At 41.9% G+C, this 24,599-nt stretch overlaps 1 protein-coding gene across 1 annotated transcript; it reads right to left on the bottom strand.

Annotated features, from left to right (window-relative positions):
• Positions 1 to 1,011: 1,011 nt before the first annotated feature.
• LOC147262236 (cAMP-regulated D2 protein) lies at positions 1,012 to 20,221 on the bottom strand. The gene is made up of 8 exons (XM_086200949.1): positions 19,638 to 20,221; positions 17,249 to 17,450; positions 16,667 to 16,800; positions 15,699 to 15,826; positions 15,371 to 15,489; positions 14,748 to 14,888; positions 10,544 to 10,716; positions 1,012 to 2,031 (listed from the first exon to the last, which is right to left on the bottom strand). Exons 1-8 carry the CDS (start codon positions 20,127 to 20,129, stop codon positions 1,579 to 1,581), a joined length of 1,842 nt encoding a protein of 613 aa, XP_086057075.1. The 5' UTR covers positions 20,130 to 20,221; the 3' UTR covers positions 1,012 to 1,578.
• Positions 20,222 to 24,599: the final 4,378 nt, after the last annotated feature.

Below are 24,599 nucleotides of genomic sequence, written 5' to 3'. Positions count from 1 at the left end.
CAGTGTCTTCCTTTCTCTCTCTCTTTATCTCTGTCCCACTCTTTCCTTCTGCATATCTGTCTTTCTCCATTATCTGTCTTTGTCTCTGCCCCGCTCTCCTGCTCTCTTTCCCTCCAACCGGTCAAAGCAGAAGGCTGTCCCCATTGAGCCTGGATCTGCTCAACGTTCCTGCCTGTTAAAAGGAAGGTTTTTGTCGACGCTGTTGCAGGATGTGCTTGCTCATGGAGAATTGTTGGGTGTAAATTCATTGAAGGAGTGTGGTACTAGAGCTGCTCTACCTGTAAAGTGTCATGAGATAACTTTTGTTGTGATTTGGCGCTATATAAATAAAATTGACTTGACTAAATTCCAGCCAAAACACGCCCACATTGTAGGTCGGTTCAGGTGCATCCTATGGGGCAACCTATGACGCACAATGCACCGCGGACTTCTTCCTCGTCCCCTAAAAACTTGTGGATGCGCAAACTTGCGCCACCAACAGTCTCCCTTTCTTATACAACACCAACATTTACAGTCATTGTTGATGACTAAAGGTGTGTTCACATCAAACGTGATGCGTGTGAACACACCTGTACATGTGCGTTAATGTGCTTAATCATAGAGAATGAATGACGGGTCAGCTCCGAGTGGAGTGCAGTATGACCAGGCCAGCAGGTGTAGCTTTCGTTGGTTCTGTCTACCTAATTGTGGTATCGGTGCTCTGCCAGCAGAGGTCGTGCTTCACCACCAATCTTCGAGGGTGTCTGAATTGTGCGGTGTAGCAATAGGTCGTAGGTTGCCACTAGGCAATTCGGACGCAGCCTGTGTTTGTAGTGTTTTAAGTGCTGCTCATGTGTTGCTCTGCCAAGCAAACATATTAGGGTCTTTGCCTGAAGTACCTTAAGGCTCAGGCCCTAATAACTTAAATAACCACAACACCAAGACAGAATTGCATGCAAGTGAGTTGATCCGGTAATTATATTGAAGATATTGTAATTTTAGAATACAATTCTTAGCATGTGCTACTTTTCTGACAGAGTGCAATGTTTTGACACAGAACCTCAAAACTTCAGCAAACAAAACAAAATGTTTGTTAATGACGAGGAGCAACTACTGCTAAAAATCATTGGCTCTTTGTAAGAAGGATCTAAAGGATTAACCAAGATCCTGAAACTTATCTGTTTGATGACTTTTGACTGAAAAATGTAAATACCTCACACCTACTATCTGTTCTGTTAGCATTCATTGTGCTAAGCTAAATAGCATGAAACCAATCTCTGTGGCTCTCAGCTCCCTAACACAAGACAGAGACAGTATCTATCTTCTTGTTTGGCTCTTGAGAGGATAACAACTATGTATGTCTGTTTTTTTGTAAAAAAGATTTCAACAATAACAGATAACATTGAAAATAGGACCCTTTATAATGAAATAAATGCTTATTGCAAGTGATAGGTTGAATGTCATATTTAGATACAAACAGATTTATATTTTATGAATAAAACTGTAACTCACAAATAAATTGAAACTTTAGAATCACTGAAAAGTTTAAATGGTAAGTATTAATGCTAGTTTCATGCAAAGAAGCCCAGTAGAGCCACACTAGTAGATCCCTAGCTGGTCCCAGAAGTCACATATATGGTTCCTGGGCCCCACTTGCGCATGTGAACGCACAGTCAGGTTCATAACCAACCAGCCACTGGTGTCAGCATAACGAGGCCACAAAGGCAGGCGCTGCTCCCGGCAGAAAGTTGACTGTTGGGCCCGTGATGAAGGATCTCCAGTGTGGGCAAATGTGCCCCAGTAGCATAGCATCCGATTGGACAGCAATTTTTCTGGCGGCGATAGGGTGAAGTTGGCCACTGAGGCTGAGTCAAAGAGAAAGGGCAACTCAGCACCATGGCAGGCATGCTGGAAGCAGAACGTCAGACCTGACCAGACTCGGTGATCTGATGCCACATGATCAAACACATACATCCAGGCCTTGCTGCCAGCTGCTGAGCCAGCACGTGCTGACATCCTGGATGGGCACAGGAAGACAAAGTCTGTGACAATCTGAAGAGAGAGAAGCAAAAGAGGGAGTTTATCATGCTGAAATAATTGGAAACACAAACTTGGTTTCAACATGCAAACTCCACACAAAAAGATCCGATGCTCGAGCCGGGGCTTGAACTTGGAACCTTCCTCCTGGAATCGATGCTAGTGCTATATAGGACCTATGGAGTAAGCTAGGAATAACAAACTATTAAATTGAAAAATGGCTTGAGTGTCATAGCTACTATGCTAGTCAACAATTCTGCTTATTCCCCATTGTATGCACACGCACACCCCCCATCCCCAACCATCTTGTCGGTGATTGGCTGGAATGTGGTTTGTTATGTTTGAGTGCACATCCTGTGCACTCAGTGTTTGTTTGCCGTTTGTGAGCCCTGTGTTGTCTTCAGAGACCAGACTTTTTCATAGTGTATTCAGGGGGCAGGCAGCTCGCAGATCAAGGGGAGATGCTTTCGATTTGAGACAAAAATGAAGTAGTGCTGAAACTATGCAACAAGGCTTAGTAAGGCAAGGCAAGGCAAGGCAATTTTATTTGTATAGCCCATTTTCACAAACAGTTTGTCTCAAAGGGCTTTACATGGCATCATAACAACATCCTCTGCCCTTAGACCCTCACATCGACTGAGGAAAAACTCCATAGAAAACCCTTTTAACAGGGAAAAATCTGAGAAACCTCAGGGTGAGCAACAGAGGAGGGATCCCTTACCCAGGACGGACAGACGTCCAGTAGATGTTGTTACAGACAAGAAAACAGTTTACAATACAAAATGTGGGAAACATGGAAATGTTAATAACAGTTGAAGAAGGAAGCTTCTGGAAGGGGAGGCAGGGAGAGCAAGCCAGCTTGATGGGGGGCTGGATGACTGGATGGGATAAGAAAGGGAGGGTGGGGGGTCGATGCAGGCAGTGGTTGGAGGAGGGAGATGGAGCTCCGGTGGATCTGTGGAATCACAGAGAGACTGCGAGACACCAAGGCCAAACTACAAAGTGCAACATGTAATGGTAATGACAGTTCCAAAAATGTGCGGGGAGGAGAGGAGGAGAGAGGAGGAGAGAGGAGAGGAGAGGAGAGGAGAGGGCTCCATTTAACCTGATGTGTCCCCCAGCAGTCTAAGCCTATAGCAGCAAAGCTATCAATGGTTCAGAGCCACCTGAACCAGTCCTAACTGAAGGCTCCGTCATAAAGGAAAGTCTTAAGCCTGGACTTAAACGTAGTTAGAGTGTCTGCCTCACTGACCCATGGAGAGAGCTGGTTCCACAGTAGAGGAGCCCGGTAACTCAAGGCTCTACCTCCCAGTCTGTTTTTAGAGATACTGGGAATCACTAAAAGACCTGCATTCTGGGAGCGGAGTTCTCTGGTCGGACAGTAGGGACTAATGAGTTCTTTCAAATAGGATGGAGCTTTATCATTGAGAGCCTTATAAGTCAGCAGAAGGATTTTGAAGTTGATTCTAGATCCTACAGGAAGCCAGTGGAGAGAAGCTAAAATGGGAGAGATGTGTTCTCTCTTCTTAACTCCTGTCAAAACCCTCGCTGCAGCGTTCTGGACCTGCTGGAGACTCTTTAGAGAGTATTTCGGACATCCTGACAGGAGAGAGTTGCTGTAGTCCAGCCTAGAAGTGATAAATGCATGCACCAGTTTCTCAGCATCACTCTGGGAAAGGATATTACTAATCTGAGTGATACTGCGCAGATGGAAGAAGGTGGTCCTAGTCACATGCTTTATGTTGGAGCTGAAGGAAAGGTCCTGGTCAAAAATGACTCCAAGGTTCCTTGCAGTTGTACTCGGGGTCAAGGTGATGCCATCTAGAGTAGTGATCCGATTAGAGAGTGTGTCCCTGGGGTGTGTAGGCCCAAACACGATGACCTCAGTTTTATCTGAATTTAGCGTTAAGAAGTTAGAAGACATCCAGGATTTAATGTCTTTCAGGCAGTCTTGCAGATTAGTAAACTGGCTTGTGTCATCTGGCTCCATCGACAAGTAAAGTTGCGTGTTGTCCACATAACAGTGGAAGTTGATTGAGTGCTTCCGTATTATGTCACCTCATGGGAGCATATAAAGAATGAAGAGAGGGTTCCTAAAACTGAACCCTGTGGTACACCATATGTAACTCTGCTATACTCTGAATACTCATTATTAACATTAACAAACTGAAACCTATCTGATAAGTATGACTTAAACCATTTAAGGGCAGGTCCTTTAATCCCACTTTCATGGTCTAGTCTCTGAAGTAAGATGCTGCAGTCGATGGTGTCAAATGCAGCACTGAGGTCCAAAAGTACAAGTACAGAGAAAAGACCTCTGTCTGAAGCTATAAGAAGATCATTAGAGACTCTGACCAGTGCTGTCTCAGTGCTGTGGTGTTCCCTGAATCCAGACTGGAAGGCTTCAAAGAGCTCGTTGCTGTGCAGATGTTCATGTAGCTGCTCCAGGACAACCTTCTCAAGGATCTTGGAGATGTAGGGGAGGTTGTATATCGACCTATAGCTGGCTAACACATCTGGGTCAAGAGAAGGTTTTTTAAGTCAAGGGTTGATGACAGCCACCTTAAAGGCCTGTGGCACATAACCTGTGACTAAGGAAAGATTAATTTGATTTAATATGGATGCGTTGACGAAGGGGAAGGCATCCTTAAGTAGTCTTGTCGGGATGGGATCCAGCAGACAAGTGGCTGACTTGGAGGAAGTGACTGCAGAAGGTAAGTCTGACAGGTCGATGGGGGAGAAGCTGTCCAAGTATGCACCAAGTCTGGAAGGTGCCTCTATGGGGACTGTAGTCTGTCCTCCATTACTGGCAATCTTTGTTCTGATGTTCACAAACTTTTCAGTAAAGAAAGATAGGAAGTCGTTACTGCTGAGAGTTTGGGGGATGCATGGCTCAACAGCACTATGGTTCTTGGTGAGCCTGCCCATGGTGTTGAAGAGGAACCGGGGTTGTTCTTATTCTTTTCTATTAGGGTCGAGTAGTAAGCGCTTCTAGCATTACGGAGTTCTTTTTTATATATTAATAAACTCTCCTTCCAGGCTTGGCGGTCTTCCTCATGCTGGCTGGAATGTGTCTTCCTTTCCAGTTGTCTGGTCTTCTGTTTTAAGGCACACAGCTCTGGGCTGTACCAGGGAACTATTCTTTTTTGGTTGATAACCTTCTTTTTCAGGGGAGCAACAGCATCAAGTGTCCCAAGGAGTGCTGCTGCAGTGCTGTCCACAAGATAGTCTACCTGCGAGGGGGTGAAATCAGCATAACTGCCCATTATATTACTACAAGATGTGGCAGCAAGTTCTGCTGGAATAAGCTCCTTAAATCCAGAAACAGCAGTGTCAGATAGACATCTACTGAAGCGGGATTTTTTTTCCCAGGTAGGATATAATTTGTTAAGGTAAATTCAAATGTAATTCAGGAGTGATCAGACAAGACAGAGTTCTGAGGAAGAACTGTGATGAGGTCAGCTTCTATTCCATAAGTGAGTACTAAATCAAGGATGTGATTAAAAGTGTGAGTGAGTTTGTTTACCCTCTGACAGAAGCCAACTGAATCAAGAAGCAACTTAAACGCAGTGGCCAGACAATCATCAGCGACGTCCACATGGATGTTAAAGTCACCCACTGTAATGACTTTGTCTGAATTCAGTGCCAAGTTAGACAGAAAGTCAGGGAATTCTTCTCAGAACTCAGAATAAGGTGCAGGAGGACAATACACCACAGCAAGTAAGAGTGGTTTCTCTGCTTTCCAGTCCGGGTGGGAAAAGCTTTTAGTAATCATTTTGGATGTTTATTCCAACAAAGCAATCCTCAGTGATTGCTTTAAGGAAAAGTCAGGGTGACACATGAATGTCTATTAAACATCAGGTTAAAAAACTTTGTAAAATTCATGATTTGATAATAAAGGCATATGTGACATACACGCAAGCAAAACATTAATAAATCTGTCATCGAAAGCACAACACTCAACAAAATCTGTGAAATAAACAGGAAGAAGCTTGATAATCATATCCTTAATAGACAGAGAGTGAGCTACAGAACTAATTTGTCAGCCATGACCAGAGTGAAACAGTATGACAGATATTCATAAAAAACATAAACCATATTTGCTCTCAATCTGGCATGAAAGCCTGTAATTTTGACTGTCATCTCAGACCTTAGATCCTCGTATCCCTGACTTCAAACTTGGTACTGCATTTACTTAAGCACCAGCAAAGCATACACCAGGTTTGAGATTGATCAGATGAACAGTTATTCAGATAATCGAGTTAAAAAGCTACATACAAAGTTTGCTGTATTGTGATCATTTGCAATGTGCTCATGTGCATTGAGATTATAGAAAATTACTTTTCTAAAATGACAGTAAATATAAAATACAAGTTTAATAACTTTTTGCAGAAATGATATTCAAAAAAAATTTTTTTAAAAAGGTTTTATGTTCCATTAGTTAAAAAATTCTCTTTGCAGGGGTAGGCTATCTGCCAGTATGGGCTGCCTCAGCTTCTTTAACATCATTAATTCCAGAATCTGTTTGTGAAGAAATAATCATTAAAGCACCTTCAAAGATAAAATATTTGAAACATCGGTTAGAATTCCATTATTTCAACAATTATTAAAACTTATTGCACTCTTACACAAAAGCCTTGCAATAAAGCCTAGCTTCAGAAATGTGAGTATGGTTGGCTGTAGTTTTTTCTCTGGATACTAATATATTATCCGTATCCACGCAAGGACAAAATGCATTGAGCCATCCTTGTGTGGTTACTGAAAATAGTGCGTTCCACCTGAACTGTTTTGTGTTTTCAGAGATGAAACAATGATGAACTTAAGTTGAGTGGCACTGGAGTTGGCTTGGGTAGGTACCAAGCTTGCATCCCATGAAACACAACCACTCAATAAAAAATAATGCTGTTTATTTGTGTGTGTGTGTATGTGTGTGTGTGTGGGGGGGGGGGGGGGCAAGGGCTCCTTTAAGGCTGTTGCTTCAATATGTCCCTACTACACTGTGAACTGTTACTGAATACTAAATTTGGAGGAGTATAACCAGGTGTGAAAGTGAGCCAGAACGGGCCGGAATGCAGTTCCGGTAAAATATTCATGGCCGGAACGGAGTTCCGTCAAAAAAAGGAGGAGAAGGGAGCTGTCAAAATCCCATCTTACATACAGAAAACGATGTCTGAAGGCGGTTTCATGCTGTGCGGGGTGGGGTGCAAACACACGCAGCGCTACCGAGTTGCTGGGCTTGGTTGGCGCTCGTGACGTCACAGCGTGCTCACATACACAATGAATGGACTTCCTCTGCACAGTCTGCGCCATGCGCGTTCAGTGTGCCCATGAGCACATCTCCGCATGCGAGGCGTTTCTGGTTGGCTGACAGACGGACACGTGGGTCACGTTACCAGCATTGTTAGTTTTGATTGGTTAAAACCACACTTGTTCTGCTTTCAAGGAACAAAAAAAAAGAAAGAAAACTAAACAGGGCAAAATCAAAGAACTAGGCTGCTGACTTCCTGCTTTGGCATAATGCAACGTAAAATAAGTGACATGTTTAAGCGAAAATGTGACAGAGTTGAAGAAGCAAGAGAAAAAGTTAGCAAAATTAGACCCACGGAAGGAAGCAAGTCACTGATGAGAATGAGTTACAGGGAGAGACTGTCTCTGTCTGCTTGTGAGAACCTACAAGATGTATCAGGATCATCAGAAGCAAGCACAGGTAATAAATAAATACATGCATACATACATTAATAATAATAATGATAATAATAATTATATCATCATAATCATACTAACCATCATATTTTTTTTGTGTAGAGGGAAGTGAAATATTAAAAGGGGAGCAAGTGATGAAAAAGAAGGAAATTATGTTATGGCACAATGTTATCAGTAATGTGTCATTTCTTTATTTGTTTAAGTTACTTTATGTTTGTGGTTGAAGTTTATTGTATATGTTCAGTACAGTGACATTGATCTTATCATATTTTATCTTGACTTAGGTGATGCTGTTAGCCCCATGGCCACTGCTTACCCTTCTGGGTGGTGGGGACGGTGCTATGGGGGCAGCAGTTGTGAGTTGTGTGGGGAATAGACACCCGAAAACTGTAATAAAAATCACCCAAAATTGATTAAAAACTGTAAAACTTCATCAGCGTTTTTTTTTTTTTTTTTTTTTTAACGCACGCCCAAAGGGCGTACAGTTCCGGCAAGACTTTTAAGCCACTTTCACCCCTGAGTATAACCTCCTGACCCCTGTAACTCCCTAAGGCAGGCACCATACACTTTGCTGAGTCTTTCTTCTTCTAACTCTACTTTGTGATCGAAATGACAATGAACCGGAATTTGTTCAGGCAAATAGTTGCCTCATACCCAGCTTGCATGGCCCTCCCACATGAGGCTCCTTTTAGGCCTGGGGAGTGGAGCCCCAGCGGGTAGAGCTTTTCTTGGCAGACTCAGGGCCTATCCTCTGACTGGCATGGCAGGAGGAGGCAAAGCCCTCCTGGCCAAGGTCTCTAAATTTCAAGAGACTTTGCAGAAGGAGATGAGGCTTTAGTGAATAAAAGCTGAAGGTTGGACAAGTTCACTGTTGGAGGGAGCAAATAGTGAGTGTGGTTAAGTACTGGTTTGCTGACACCTCCCTCTTCCTATAACTACATTAAAAAAAATCATTAACTATTTTGAAAATTAAGTATCCAATACACGCCATTGGTTACTTAATTCCAGGTGCCAGTACAAAGAATGTTATTCTCTTTAGTTTGAGGGATATGATCTGTAGAACTGGGAGCAGTAATAAATTGGGATTAATCATTTTGGATTTTATTTGTTACAAGTATGAATAGGTGGGCCTTAATGTAGAAGAAGGTCGTGAACCCTGGATTTTCATCACATTACTATTCATACTGTACATACCTTTATTCCCACATCTCCACATTCTACTTAATTCCATGCTACTTTAGTCTATGATGGTTTCATACTTGTAACATACACTGCACATATTCCTTTACTGCCAATTTAAATCCAAATTCAAATCACTATAGTGTTCATGTTGAATAATATTTTTGTAGATATCTTCACTTCCTTGAACCCTGCCCATACTGTATTTACACTGCACATCACTGCTTCTTTGCACTCAGGCTAGATACTAAACTGCATTCTGCTGTATTATCTGCAAAGAAAACAAAATTAAATCTACTTTAAAAAAATGGTCTTATCTGAATAATATAAACCAACTGGATGGCATTATGTATGTCTTCCACAGTCTTCTTTCTTTCTTTGTCTTCTACTTCATTAATGATTCCAAGGCCGATCCCTCCTGTCACCTCACCGCTTCACTTCTTAGCGTGTCAGACAGCATCTCAAATAGACAAACTCCTTGACTCCAGCTGGTTCACATGCTTCACCCATACAAATGACAGAGGAAGGAACAAAAATGGATCTGTCTAGGAGTCAAAATTAAGGAGAAGCTGGAGTTGTACCTCCCTCTGCAGGCAAATAAGAGGATGTAAATGTCAGCTCACAACATCACTACAACAAAACTGTCCATTCTCTGTCAAACTTGTAAAAGCATGGAGAAAGCACAAGCAAGACTGAGGTTATTGTTCTAGGTTCTGAGCTCTTGCTGGCTGGGAAGGATGTTGTATGTCCATGTATGACCACTCACCTTGTTAAGCATGTAAATGGGTGGGTATCGATGCATATGTGTGTACAATGAGACTGACTCTCCAGCACACTTTTCAATTAGTACTATGAGAAAAACAAACTTTAATAAAGCTCAAACAGACATTGATTCTTAGGGATTTCTATTACTGGGTCCTTTAAAGCAAGCTAAAATGTTCCTGTCATGCTGTCAAATATTCAATCATAAGTGAGTTACATCAAATAGATCATTAATTATATGCTATTCGTTTCAGTCTCAGTAAAAGGACTGCTCATATGCAAGTTCACTTACGATGAGCTGATTTTTTTTAATGAATTTAAACTAATAATGTCTCAGAGCTTGTTATTATTAGTGTCCTGCTGAAATACCTGAATACTATTTATACAACATTTATTAAGTTGACCATCCTGTCTGACAATGACAGGCCTTCAAATCCCAGTGCAATAGATCAAACTGATTCAATACAAATTGACAATTATGATTCTCATGAAGGGGGGATCTATTGTAAGATGTTTGTATCATCAATTAAAACCTGTCAGTGTTTTTTTTTGGGGGGGGGGCTGATTTATGTATATTTTATATTGTTCATATTAATCAATGGAGGCATGAGGAACTATTTTGAAGTGAATGCTGAGTAGGCAGCTTTGAAAGGAATGAATAAGATTCCTCATCCATTGTATCAAGCCATGGGTTGTGGAGTCAGGAGTGTTGTTTGCCCAACAACTTCAAAAAGCATAATCATAAATGTAAGCAATAAATTTGGAATAGTGTGACCCAATGAGGTAATCTAAAATCTCTTTGTCAGACTGTAACTGCAGTTTAATTTCTGAAGTTTTGGGTATAGTCACTACTGTAGAGTAAATCAAAGGCTTTGCCTCTTACCTGAGCTAGCATATCCCTGTGGTCTGCATCTCTGTACAGGGGAAGGTACTTGTGCAGGACCTGCAGCGCATGTTGTTTAAAGATGGCTGTTATGTACACAGTGGACTCCACTGCTGAGACTGGCTTGCTGAAGACGCCATACACAAAGATCACACCCTCTTCTGAGGTCGTCCCTGCAGACAGTTAACAAGGTCTCAGACAACTTTTATGTTAGTTCATTAAATCCTGTCCTGTCCTGTCCTGTCTTGTCTTCATCTTGATACAGATGGATTTCTAAACATTCTTTGTGTTATGATGATTGACTGTAATTATACCTCAGCTCTCACCTGATTCACTGGGTTGCATAGTTTCCTGGAGAGCAAATATTGCCCTGAGCTTTGTTGGGAGCATATATGGTGTTATTATGAGAACCAAAGGGAGCTGCGCAGATAGAGTACTGTGAAATTTGCCAGACTGCCCAAATGGGACTAAGCTAAGCCTGATTACTGGAAAAAGGTTGTTGCAGGATTGCTAAAATATCTGCTTGGTGGTACCTTTAAATCCATTCATCCATTTTCTACCTATATATATATATATATATATATATATATATATATATATATATATATATATATATATATATATATATATATATATATATATATATATATACACACATATATATATATATACACACATATACACACATATACACACACATATATACACACATATATATATTTATTGTGTATACATATACACATATATATATATATATTTGTTTTTTATTCTATATGTAAAAACCCATTTTATATATAGATAAATCTGGTACAGGCCTATTGTCAATAGGCAATTGTCAATTCAAATTCACATCAATGCAAGTGTGATTAAAAATAGAAACAAAACAGGCCCTAAAAATTAGATGCAGCTCACTGATGAGTGGTGCTATGGTGAACTATTTTTAGAACAGGCCCACAGGCGACTCATGTGGTCCTCGTGGGCGACCTGATGCCCGCGGGCACCATGTTGGTGACCCCTGATTTAGAGTATTCGATTAACCTAGTCCCCCATGTCTTTGGACTGTGGGAGGAAGCCAGAGTACCAAGAGAGAACCCACGCAGGCAAAGGGGGAATGTGCAAACTCCACGCAGAAAGACCCTGTGGCCGAGCCTGGGCTTGAGCCAGATCCTTCTTGCTGTGAGGCAGCAGCTCTCACCACTGCCCCACTGTGGCGCATACCTTTAGATGTCTATCAGAAATATAATTTCACATTGTAGCTTGCCAAAGACCAGGTAGTGCAACTCAATAAATTCTCATGCTGCATTTTAAATTTCAATTTGCAAGTTATCCACCTAAGAATTGTTCAGACTGTTAATTCAAAAGTATAAATACATGGAATTACATGGTGCAATTATATTTTGACATGCATTTCTGATGAACTATACCCAGTGATGGGAATAACGGCCTTAAAATAAACGCTGATACTAACAGCGTTACTTTTTTCAGTAATGGGTAATCTAACTAATTACTTTCTCTGTCGGTACAACGTCGTTACCGTTACCAACACGGCGTGACTACGCGTTACTGAAGCTACTCATTGAAGCTGTCATCCTACTCGGCTCACACAGACACAAGAGCTGCTAATGCTTGTGGGTTTTTTTTCTCCTTTGGTGAGGGGGGGAAGGGAGGGGCAAGATAACCACCTAAGTAATGATGATTGGTTAAGAGAGTAAGATTGCATGTTAAGCCAACCAGAGACATCAGATGGCGGGTGTTTACACAGAAACCCAGCATGTAGCAGCACACACACACACACACACACTTAAAAACTATCATGATATGGTGGGTCTGGAGTTGCAGGGAAAGACGGCGTTTTCAAGATGGAAATATAGGCACTACTTCAACTTAATGGAGGTTAAAGGTCAAAATGTACATGTTGAGTGTATGTTATCTCGTCCCAGAGCGAGAGCAAAGAGGCGGACAACGTCCAATGTAAGCAACTCCAATTTAATGAAGCACCTCTCAACGGCCCACGCTTCTACTAAACTAGTGGCCAGAAACATTGTTGACACTGCTAGCGGTGATAGCAAGCCAGGTGCTGTTAATGTGAGCTCCACTAGCAAAGAAGGACACGGAGCCACGCCATCCAAGCAGCCACAGCTGGATTTTTCTGAAAGAAAAAAAATCAAAATTCTTTGACATTTTTAAACTTAAAAGAAAAAAAGAGTAGCGCAATAGTTACTTTCAGAGTGGAGTAACTCAGTTACTAACTCAGTTACCTTTTGGAGAATAACTAGTAACTATAAATAATTATTTTTTCAAAGTAACGTGTCCAACACTGACTATACTGAATGGAAATTGTGGTGTAATTCAAGTTTAACCACTATAGGGACATCTGCACATAGCAGTGAATGGGCTGAAAAATGGGAAGAAAAGACAGGGCTCCCTAGCACTTAAGTGAGCTTATATGTCTCTGGATTGATTAAATATAGCTCTCACCTATTCAGTGAGAGGTCTTAATTTTTGGTCTCCTGGCCCTGAGTTCAGGTACCATGGCAAAAAAAGAAAATGTAAAAAAACAATGTAAATCCTCGATCAAAAAAAATATTATTGGAAAATTAGAGAGGTATTTTAAGGGATACACAGTAATGTAGCAGTTCAACTAGTCAAGGAGAAGACAGGCTCTTGTAAGCGTAACAAGAAAGTCCAATTAAATCTTTATTATCCGTAGATAAATGGGAAAGTAGCATGTTTACATTATGGCTTTGTCAAGCTTTAGCTCATTTAAGTAGATTATATAATGTGAGCATAGGATTACCAACTGTTCTAAGTGGGCTACAGTCTCTCAACAGTCCCAGCCCTAGAGAATGAGGAAACACAAACTGGTCGAATTAGTTTAAATAAATGCTCATTTTTTCAGTAACATACAAAAATACCACACAATCAAAATGCTGCTTACAGTGCCCCTTGCTTTATTATTTAATCCTGAAACCTTGAAATTGACTTGATTTAGTGGATATTATGCTGAAATATTCTTAAATCATTTAGTATTTATAATAATCAATATTGACGCCATGTTCTAGATATAATTTATCCTTTTATATACATTTGAAACCAGATGTTTACATACGCTGTGCAAAAAGACACAACTAATTTTTTTCTCACAGTCTGAAGCTGAATCATACTGAACCTCTTCTTTTTTAGGTCAGTTAGGATTACCAAAATTATTTCTTTTTGCTAAATGCCACAATAACGAGATAGAGTATATTTTAGAGAATTTGTTAGTACTTTCTTCAAGGTCAAAAGTTTACATTTCCTTAGTATTTAGTAGCATTGCCTTTGAACAGCATGACTTGTATCAAACGTTTTCGGTATCCTTCCACAAACTTCTCACAGTACGTTGCTGGAATTCTGGCCCACTCCTCCTGACAGAACTGGTGTAACTGAGGTTTGGCGGTCGCCTCGCTTGCACACGCCTTTTCAGATCCGCCCACAAATTTTCGATGGGATTCAGATCAGGGATTTGTGATGGCTACTCCAAGACACTGACTTTGTTGTCTTCAAGCCACTTTTTAACTATTAACAGTAACATGCAAACAGTATCTCAGGGTGTCTGTGTAGGTTCTCATTCATCCAGGTCATCGTAGATCGAAGCGAAGTAAAATCTGGTCAACTGGACGTAAGTTTATCTTGAAGACGTTTCACCTCTCATCCGAGAGGCTTCTTCAGTTCTAGTGAAGAGTGTGGAAACTCCAGCTTATAAACCTATGTGGGAGTGGTCAGTGCTATTGTGGTGGAAACGGCCCTCCCGAGACTCACCTGGCCTCCCCAAACGACAGTCGTTGTGCGGTGTCAGGGAGTTTCAGGGGTGGTCGTTAGGGAGTTTCACCGACCACTCAGATGCTAATGGGCTGTGCTGATGACTGATGTCCAACAAAGATCCACTGCTTGAATTGAATTGTAGCTGTAGGTTTGTGTTTGAAGCAAGGGCCTCATTAATAAAAAAAATCACATACGCACAGAAGACGGCATATGGCACTTTATATGCAAACCCATGAAATTCTCGTGCACTATGTTTGTGCACAAGGGTCAGAGTGATTCAGGTTTCTGTTTGTTTGTTTTTCCTCAGACAGCGGAATTTTCATGTGATCCTAGACATTTGTCAGCTGAATGAATTGAACTTGTTGTGCATATGTGTCTGTGTCTTTCTTTCTTTCTGTCTTACCCAACAGCATCGACTTTTCTTTCTGCCAGTGGCCTTTCTGGAAAGCAGTGAAAGCCTGCTCTTTTATTAATTCACCATCAATGAATGGACCCCATGTCTCAAACACCTCCAGGAACCTGAATGGGTTCACCATCTTGGAGCCTGACATCAAAGAATTGTACATTAGACCACACAGGTACAGCCAGATTTGTACAACATGGTGTTTTGGAATACAGGGCTGATGAGAAAACCAACAATGTTAAACATTACTCTGTTTAATACCTGCGTGTGATTAGATTTGCATGCTATCAAAAATGAAATGACTTGACCCCAGAGTGTTTTAATTGCAGATTTCTGGGTCTGAGATAGCCAGACACCTGCATTTAGAGTCATAAATCAATAATCCTGTCACTCCTGTAAATATGATAGTCAGTTTGTGAAGTGAGGCTGTAAAACATAGAATTTCCCATTTAGAGGCCTGCTGTTTGTCAGTGTTGCCACAGCTCAAGATGAAATTAAAATTTTTCATCATCTCTTGCAGATAAACATACTCCAGTAGATGCCTTCTTATGTAACTGTGTGTGCATCCAAGAGCGCTGCTCTAAACGTGATGAGTGTGGGCTGTTTTTTTTGCGGCTTCCTACTTGTTTTCATCTGTGCAACCAGGACAGCCTGTGGAGGGAGAGACAGCAAGCAGACAATGTCACTGACGGAGCAGTTGGTCTGTTTAGCGAAGTCCTTTCCGAGCCTTAGGGCATCATGTCTGAGGATTGTGCAGAAACTACATTACATCTCAGTTTGAGTTAAGCATTATGGCAACATCCTGCAATTAACATTAAATAGTTAATTGCAGGATGTGCTCAAAAAATTGAGGATAACTAAAATTTTGAAGGGAAATTAATAATAATTTTTTATTGTAGCTCCCAGCCAGGGACACATGTAATGTGTTGAGTTGAGCTGAAGCCTCTTCACCTGGTCTTCAGAGGAATGGAGAATGGAAGACTCTGTAGGATGGCCTGTTTGAAAAGAGGCTTACTGCTCTGGATCATAAGGTGAAGACTCACTGACTGAGCACCTGCACTCTCTCCGAATATCGTCACCTGACACAAAACACAGTGGACAGCAATTTTGTATTAAATTCACCAACAGAAAAAGCCCAGGGGTCTCATTTACAAAAGTTTTGTGAAGACAAAACAGTGTCTGTGAGTAGGGTACACTCACTCGTAGTATGACTTGACACACTTTCATATAGGAGACATCGAAACAGGTTGTCAAAGAACCACATTACTCAACTTTAATCAGAGATTCCATTTTTTTTTTTGTATTCAACAGCAGTTTTGACCCATCCCTGTTTTGTTGCAACACTTGGACATGATGGTTGATAAAGGCTTAATGCTGTTACCCGCATTCACATTTGTGAAACCTTGAAACATTTCTGGGAAAAAGCAAGTCTTTTTTTTGTTTTCACACCTCGACCAGATCTGACCAGGTCTAAAAGCCAGATCAAAAACTACTTCACCTAAACTGGTCAAAACTGGACTAGGTTATCCCAGGGAAGCCAGAGAAGATGTAGATTTAGTGCACATCTGTGTATTTCTTTAAACAGTAAAACAATTTGTTTTGACAATATTGAATGAATAAAATATCTCTCATAAATTGAGAAAGATGATGAAGCACAATTAATTTTCATGATAATTTGCATATGTATCAAGACATTTGTAGTCAGCCTACAGTTTTTTGAAAACCCTTTGAAGGGTAGTTTGAGACATAACACACAGTTTTAGGGCTAAGGTTAAAAGGTTGGGTTCAGTTTAAAACAAGGGTTAGAATAGGCACTCACTTGTAATGCTTAGGGCAACAGGCTAGTCAATTCATTATGTCAAAGAGTCACTAAAATAGAATAGCTGATGAGATATGCATGTGTGTGTTTACTTCCTTGCCTTGCTGGAATCACCTCCAAACGTAGCAATGTTCCGCTGGACCCAAAGGAGAGCTGCCTGCTGGTCCAAAATCCCATAATTCCCTATAGCTGAGGAGCCAGGGTTTTTGCCAGATACCAGGAACCCAAATGCACCTTAAATCACATGACTTCACATGATCAGCAGCACATTATGGACTCTGGCAAGGCATTCATTTCCAAATTACTATTCACACATCACAACTCAATTTTTAGTCTTGCAGGAAAACAAAGACACACACACACACACACACACACACAAACAGGGCATTATTTTAACTAAGTGATTAATGTGTTTCATGAGCTACAGTACCTAACCAAGCTAACCTTCATCCTTGTTTTATTTCTGACAACACAAAACAGTTCAGAAGGAACACATTAATTATATGGACACTGATACTGTAAAATGGTGCACTGTGGTATTATTTTGTATGATAATTTAATAGATGTATGTCAATGTGCTGCAGTACGACCACTGTAACAATGTTTGTTTTTTTTTTCTAAAGTTAAACTCAATCAAATGTTGAAAGAGCTCTCTCAGTAAAGTACAAAAGACTGCCCTCACCCAGTCGGTACTCCAGGCTTACAACAACAGTGTGGGTGAAGTTACTGATGAAACGTCCATCATACAACAGCTTCGAGGCAGAGCCAGCAATGAAATCCCCACCGTGGATCCACACCATGACAGGCAGTGGCCTCTGCAGGGGGGAGCTGAAGTTCACATCCAGAGGGACAAAGATGTTGAGATAGAGACAGTCCTCACTGACCTTCAAAGAGGACACATTCACTAAGTGTTAAAATGAACGTTCTATGCTGCTCCACTTTATAATGCCAAAATGTTTTCAGGCCACTGTAAGAAGACAATATTTTAATGGAAATTAATTATAACTCTGCCCTCCATGTATAAATATGTCATGGCTTTAAACTGGCTAATTGGATACTATAATGCCATTATATATCATTAGCATAACCTCATGGGGAAAAAAAAATGTTAGACACTTTTTTTAAGTTTCCACCGACATTTTATGTCCTTTAATTGCGATGTTTCAAATCAGTTAGCTTTCACAATAATATAGCCTTGTACTCCATTAAACACAATGTTGGCATAGAAGAAGCAATATTAAGTCCTGCCCATCCCTGTTAATTCACTTAGTATTGCACAGAGGTCTCTCATTGTCAATTCCAAATGCTAGCCAAGAGCTGGAAAATGCCTCAAAGCTGCTTAATTGTCAGAAGGGCAAAGAAATCAGAACAACACTGAATTTGGTTTTGTTTGTGTTTTATTTCCCAGTGCTTATCCTAAAAGGTAGCCTGGTTGTCACACCATTATGTGACCTATTTTCTAAGCAAGTACACGATTATCTGTCATTATCTGTATTTGTGCAACCACCAAAATCATCTTTATCTGTATCCATGCTCAGAGGGGCAGGGTTTGAATTAGAAGTTGGTGTGACTGTCTGTGAAAGTGTGGAGTTTTTGCATAATTGGTTACAAGAAATAATAGGGATCCATGAGACCTTTCCAGTCTTTTTTATTGTGTTGAAAACCATTTTATACAGCCTAAGATTAAGCTTAATACCAGTGTTTTTAATAAGAAGACGAACAATTTACAGAACAGTTTCTGACTGAGCTTGTACTGACACTGACCTGATGACTGCCTTGTGAAGTTGAGCTGGTTCACTCATTCGGTGTCACTATCAGACCAATAATGCTTTGTATCACTCAATGTCCTGAGTATATAAGTGTTTCAAATAAAATGACAATTAAATGAAATGAGACAGAGAATGTGTGAAAAAAAGCCCAGCTTCATTCAGCTGTGTCTCACTACTGGGTTCATTGAGATACAGAACTCTGTAATTTATTATTTTCCAAACAGAATCGGGATGATTACAGAATAAATCCTTAATAGTGCACAAATAACAATGAAAGAAGCAAATCCTGTACACAGCAACGTTGTGCATGGGTGTTTATATCGTGGATTTGAATTGTTTCAAAATGCAAAGGGCATTCCAACAACCAAACTCAGCATTACTTCCATGACCAACTCCACTTCAGATAACTGTGGTGTTTCCTCCCCCCTTGGCTTGTTAAAAAAAAAAAATGCTAACAGTTAAAAGCCATTCAGCAATGGGGAGGAGGCGGAAGTGGGAAAAGTGAGCAGAATAGCAAGCTAAGATTAGCACTACACTGCATAAATAACCACTCTCAACCATCCCGTGCACGATCACATGGACACAAGACTGAGGGACATTGGAGCAAAGCACTAAGTACTGTTGCTTTCTCATTGGGACTGTGACATAACTTAACCTCAAAATTTCCCATGGCATCTCATGCAAACAGGATATCTGATGCCAGTAAGAATATATTTGTTGAGTTTTATATGGCTGGGATAAGCCTTATGGCTGAAATACATGCCCGCAATATTTTATGGCTGAGCTTAGCCTTTTGGCTGAAATATAGGACAGATTTTTAAGCTGATTTACTGGCTCTGTGTGCTCTGACCATCCCTCTGCACAAATGGAGCTGTTCCCATGGAGATTTTGTCATTTTGAATACCTGAATGGCAGCGTCATTGCAATGGGGGAATAAAGATCAAAATGCAGGGATTTGTTTTACAACAACCATGTTCAGTGTAGCTGCATCAGTGATTATAACTATTACTGACTGCAATAACTGTCACCAGACTGATGTTACCAATCATAGACAGGTGTATTTCATGCCTTTGAAATAGGTAGTAGTAAACCTGGTACTGTGACTCAGAAAGTGAAACACTATTTCCTGTTGATGAACCCAGAGGAATGGACCAGTGGTAACTTGCTTTGTATTTGACATATCTTATCTTCAACTGTTGATGATGTGTGAGGTTAAACTTTCTCTTCTGTTGTTCTCTATGCCACTACACTGCAAGCTTTAAAGTCAAACAGTATGCACATTACTGTCAAATTGTTCCTTACCATTCGAGGACAATCCTCAGTGTAAGGTCCATGGCAGGTCTGCATGCATGCTGCTCTTGGGGAGGAGGCATCATGAACCCCCTGCCAAGGAGTCACAGGTCTAGGGGCCTTCCAACGGTAAGCTCCAATAGGGGGGTCTGCATATGGTATCCCATAGAATATGTTAGCTTTATCCACTGTAATTCCCCGGATCTGTCCATCTTTGGTTAACACCACTGGTCCAGGAGACACATTTGTATCCTGATTGACAAGTTTGTCCTTGATTTCCTTCTCCCCTGTGACTGACAGGACCTCTTGGCGACCCAGTTCCTCGTGGGAGCTCAAATCAAAGTCAGATTTGATGGCCAAAAACTCATCTCTTTCCAATAGGCCAGGGTGGATTCTTCTCAGAAAGCTGACAAGGTCAATATCATCATCATTTGTCTGTGCTTCTCTGGAGGTTAGCACTAAACTCAGCTTGCAAAGCAGCAGCAAACAGTGCCAGCTTCCCATATTGTCACAGAACACTTCCCCAGATCCCGCTGCTCAGACCATGATTTGACTTAAATGATATCCTAGATGCAGAAGAGAAGTGACAGCCCCCACAAGCCTGCAGCCTTACGTTCTCAGACTGTGTATACTTGTGACTCCAATTTGGCTTGTTCCGTCTTAGGGTTTACCAAACAAGGGTTGCTCTGTTTGACTCTGCTGAGTGCTGTTCTGTAGACTATAATGGCTGAACACTGAAACTTTAATGCAGGGCTAATTAAGAACAAGCTGTCTTTGCTTTACTTAATGTAATTAAATCATACACAAATTGGTATCAGTCATGCAGCAGGCTTAATGAAAGTGTTTTTTACATTCCCTGCAAAATTTTCTGTTTCTGTTGGTCTGCTACTTCTGTTTAATTAAAATAAGAAAATGTTTGGGCTTCATGACCTCAGATAGTGAACTGGAAATTGTTATGTAGGTGCGCACTGTCACTTACGTGGCCTTCTAGACCAGTAACAATGCAGCTGTTATTCTATAAATGGGTTGGGACACCAAAAGAGACCCTAATAATTCAGAGATGTCATGATTGGCTGATACAAAAAAAATTCAATAATATATTGTGTCTTAATGAAAAATACAATCGATACATTATTCTTCTTTTCCCTCTAACCATTAATTGATTAACATACCTCTTTAGTTAATTCAGGGGTTCAACTCTGTTTCTGATAATTTAAGCATGAGGCAATGTCTGGAGAGTTTCCTACCCCTCTAGAGTTTGGTCCCTTAATAGGGTCAACACTGTAGTTCAATTTGACCAGACCCCTTGATCTCATCACACTTTGTCCATCCATCCATCCATTTTCTTCCACTTATCCTGTTGAGGGTCGAGGGGGGGGGGGGGGCTGGAGCCTATCCCAGCAGTTTTCGTGCGTGAGGCAGGGTACACCCTGGATGGGTTGCCAGTCTATCGCAGGGCCAACATATATAGACAGACAACCATTCACACTCACAGCCACAGTCACTTTAGGGTATCCAATTAATCTAGTCCCCATTTGCATGTCTTTCGATTGTGGGAGGAAGCTGGAGTACCTGCAGAGAACCCACGCAGGCACAGGGAGAACATGCAAACTCCACACAGAGAGATCCCGTGCCCAAGCTGAGGCTCAGACCCGGAACCTTCTTGCTGTGAGGCAATAGTTGTAAACACTGCACCACCGTGCTGCCTGTCACACTTTGTCATTGTGGACATTTCTTCTGGACATTGCATTACATATAAGCCTCGCTAACTTTTGACCATTTGTATAAATCCATGATTCCCATTTCTTGCACATTTACCCTCAGGGTTATGTCAAAAATAAGCCTCTCAAGAGCTTCATAGGGTCTCTGTCAAAGTCTTAAGAGCATATCGGTAAATGGCCTAAACTCTACCACCTCCTGTTTAAATGTTATTATTCTCCAAAATTCTCCTCTCTCCACTATACTATGCAAAACACTATTGCATCAGCTGACAGGGTGTTAAATGTTATTTTGTAACATGTCGTACCATATTATCCAATTACCCTCAACAGGAAAGTTGTGCATATAATTACAGGAGCATTCCATCAATTTGTATAATTGTTCTGAATTTGGAGAGAGGAGTACAAGCCAGCTCGTGAAATCAGCTGTATTTCCACTTCTCGGGATTTGAAGCCAGTTTCTAAGTGCTTAAAAATTATTATTGTAAGTATTGTATTGTAGGAGAACATTCATTTTGGTGTCTCGACCACAATCCTTTATGGGTGTGTACCAGCAGATTCATTATTTACCAAGAAATACATATTGGCTTTTTACAGCCATGGACATATATTGCAGCCTGACTAGGGCATTATTCTGCAAACTTTTGGCTGAGGTAGGCCAATGTTTTTTTGTTTTTTTTTTAATTTATAGTACAATAATGCAGAAGAAGAAGAAGAAGCTTAGTGGGGTCTTTGGAATCACATGTTTGCCACACAGATGGACACCCAGCCCTTAGACATGTCTTATGGACTATTGTCAATTTTTATTAATTTGTCATCCTCATCTTCTTTTACCAAAATCATTTGTTCTTGTTATTTCAATAATTTATTTTAGTTTGTTTTTCGTCTGTTATTGTTGTTGGTGCTGAAACAAAAGTCCGTCCCTTGTGAGGATTAAAAACATTTCTCTCCAGAGGACTGCTTTTTTTCACTGCCTTGAAAAAGTCAATAGCAGCTAACCATGATTTACTGATCAACACAATTGCTCAAAGCAAATTATTGCTAAAAAGTAGAAAAAATGTTTTTATGACTGGAGTTCAAACCATGGAAATAAAATTTCAGAATAAAGCTATAAAATGATAGAGAAGGGGTTTAGTGAGGAAAATATCAGAGGTTTTTGCTCATTCTGACATTATTGGTCAAAGGATTTCAGAATTTTTTTACTTGCTTAAAGACAGTGAATCCATACTTTATGCAGTAGTCAGGTTGCTCGGGGTACCTTGATTAATTTGTGTGTTATTACGGCTTTTAATAATCTGAAAATTAGTTTATATCCTCTAATCACATCCAAATTTTGCAATAGGTTTTTAAGACTCAAACTTTCTAAATATGATTTTTTTTTTTTATTTTAAACCTGTTGTTCAGTAGCTGGGGCAAGCAGCATCAGTGTTTCTGGAGCCTTGTTGTACTGAAGCATTTTTACTCTGCATAGGAGGAATCCGATAAACTCCTCCTATCACCATTTGTGCTTAATTTTATTAGGAATGGTATTGGTTCATTGATAAAGCTACCAGACTGAGGCTCAGGCGTGGATAGGAAGAGAGAGCAGGGACAGGATAGGGAAGACAAGGGGGGGGGACAAAAACAACAACAACAATAGCAGAAAAAACAACAACAACAATAGCAGAAAAAACAAACAAACAAACAAAAAGTAACAACTAACAACAGAGAGGAAAAGAAAAAAGGAAAAACATTGGTTGCAGAATTTCCAGTGCAGGCTTACCATTTGGTTTAATATAATTTTAAACTAAATGTCTGAGTGTGTGATTATGGGTCAGTTGTGCACTGCATGTGTGTATGTGTGGATACTTGTGTGTATGTTTGTGCTACGGTTTGTCTTGAATGCTGTGGGTAGCTGACTGTAGCTGATGTGGGGGGCCAGGACATCACACCCCCAGTCCAGGATAGCAGGCAGCTCAGGACCAGGCCACCAGAGCACCCAGAAACCCCCAGAACACGAGGAGCCCCAGGCCACCCCTCCCCCCAGGAAATAGCCACAGGCCCAACCAATGCCAGGACGCGTAGGAAAGCATAGGAGCAGCAACGCCCACCCGGAAGCAACCCACAGAGAGACGGGGCAGAGAGAGGACCCCGGTCCCGCCGGGCACCCCCCCCCCACACACACAAACACACAAACACACAGCACGAGCAGAGCCCAGGAGCATAGGGCCCCTCCGGCCCAAGATCCGGCCAGAGCCCCCCAAGAGGTCCGCCAGCGGCGAGGCCGTCACCCACCCACACCCCACACCCAGGCGGGGCAACCACAGCCCACCACAACGACCAGGCCCACCGGCCCGCTACAGAGCTACCCCCCCCCCCAACTCTCAATCCCCATCCCCTCCACCCATCCCGTGTTCTCCCCCTGCCCCCAGAGCAGGCGGGCTTCAGGCTATAGGGCACCACCAGCCAGCCAGCCAGGACCCCCCTCTCCCCCGAGAGGCCCAGCCCACCTGTCGGGGTGAGCCGAAGGCACGTGCGTCCGGGACTGCCACCCCCGGACAAAACAATCATACCCTCATCTTCCTCCATACAGGGGCTGAGGACTCCATAGATACTGATACAGTCCAGGGCACCTCAGACCAAGTAAAACTGCCAGCAAGCGATCCACAACGGCAAGGCCCACGACCAACCCCAGCCCAACCACCATGTTGGGAGGAGGACCATCCCCCCAAGAGCACTGGCCAGGCCCCCAGGCCTGCAATAGTGCAGTTAGCAAAGGAGGCAGCACTGGACCCACTCCCCGCCCCAGCTGCCCCCCCCCCCCCCATCCCAACATGGGTGCAGGATGCGTGTTGTGCGTGGGAATGTAGATGTGATGATGTGGATGACTAGAATGTAGTTAAAATTGGGGGAGGCACCCAGGGCATGGGAGACGGCAGAGTCTCCCAGTACATCCTCATGCACTCCCCCCAAGCCCTAAATGTCTACGTTGTGATTAAATTTGGGGGGTTAGGGTTAGGGTGGCGGCAGCCCAGTACACCGCGCCAGGGCCCAGCCCACCCAAGGACGGGACGAGGTTAGCAAACTCCTCCCAAATGTGGGTGCGACCCCGGGGGGAGTGGCAGGGTCCCAGGCTAGCGAGTCCTAGGTACCAAACAATCCACCTCCCCTTCCCTTTCCACCACCTTACCTCCTTCCCTCCCGACCCCCCTCCCCCTCCTCCCCTCCCTCTCCAACCCCCACCTAACCTTCCTTCCCCACCCTCCTCCCAGCGTCC

The sequence above is a fragment of the Aulostomus chinensis genome, chromosome 4 (genome assembly GCF_037954235.1).
Source record: "Aulostomus chinensis isolate RoL2024-O1b breed Wild chromosome 4, RoL_Achi_v1.0, whole genome shotgun sequence".
Lineage (NCBI taxonomy): Eukaryota > Metazoa > Chordata > Actinopteri > Syngnathiformes > Aulostomidae > Aulostomus > Aulostomus chinensis.
This window is presented reverse-complemented; position numbering and strand designations above follow the sequence as displayed.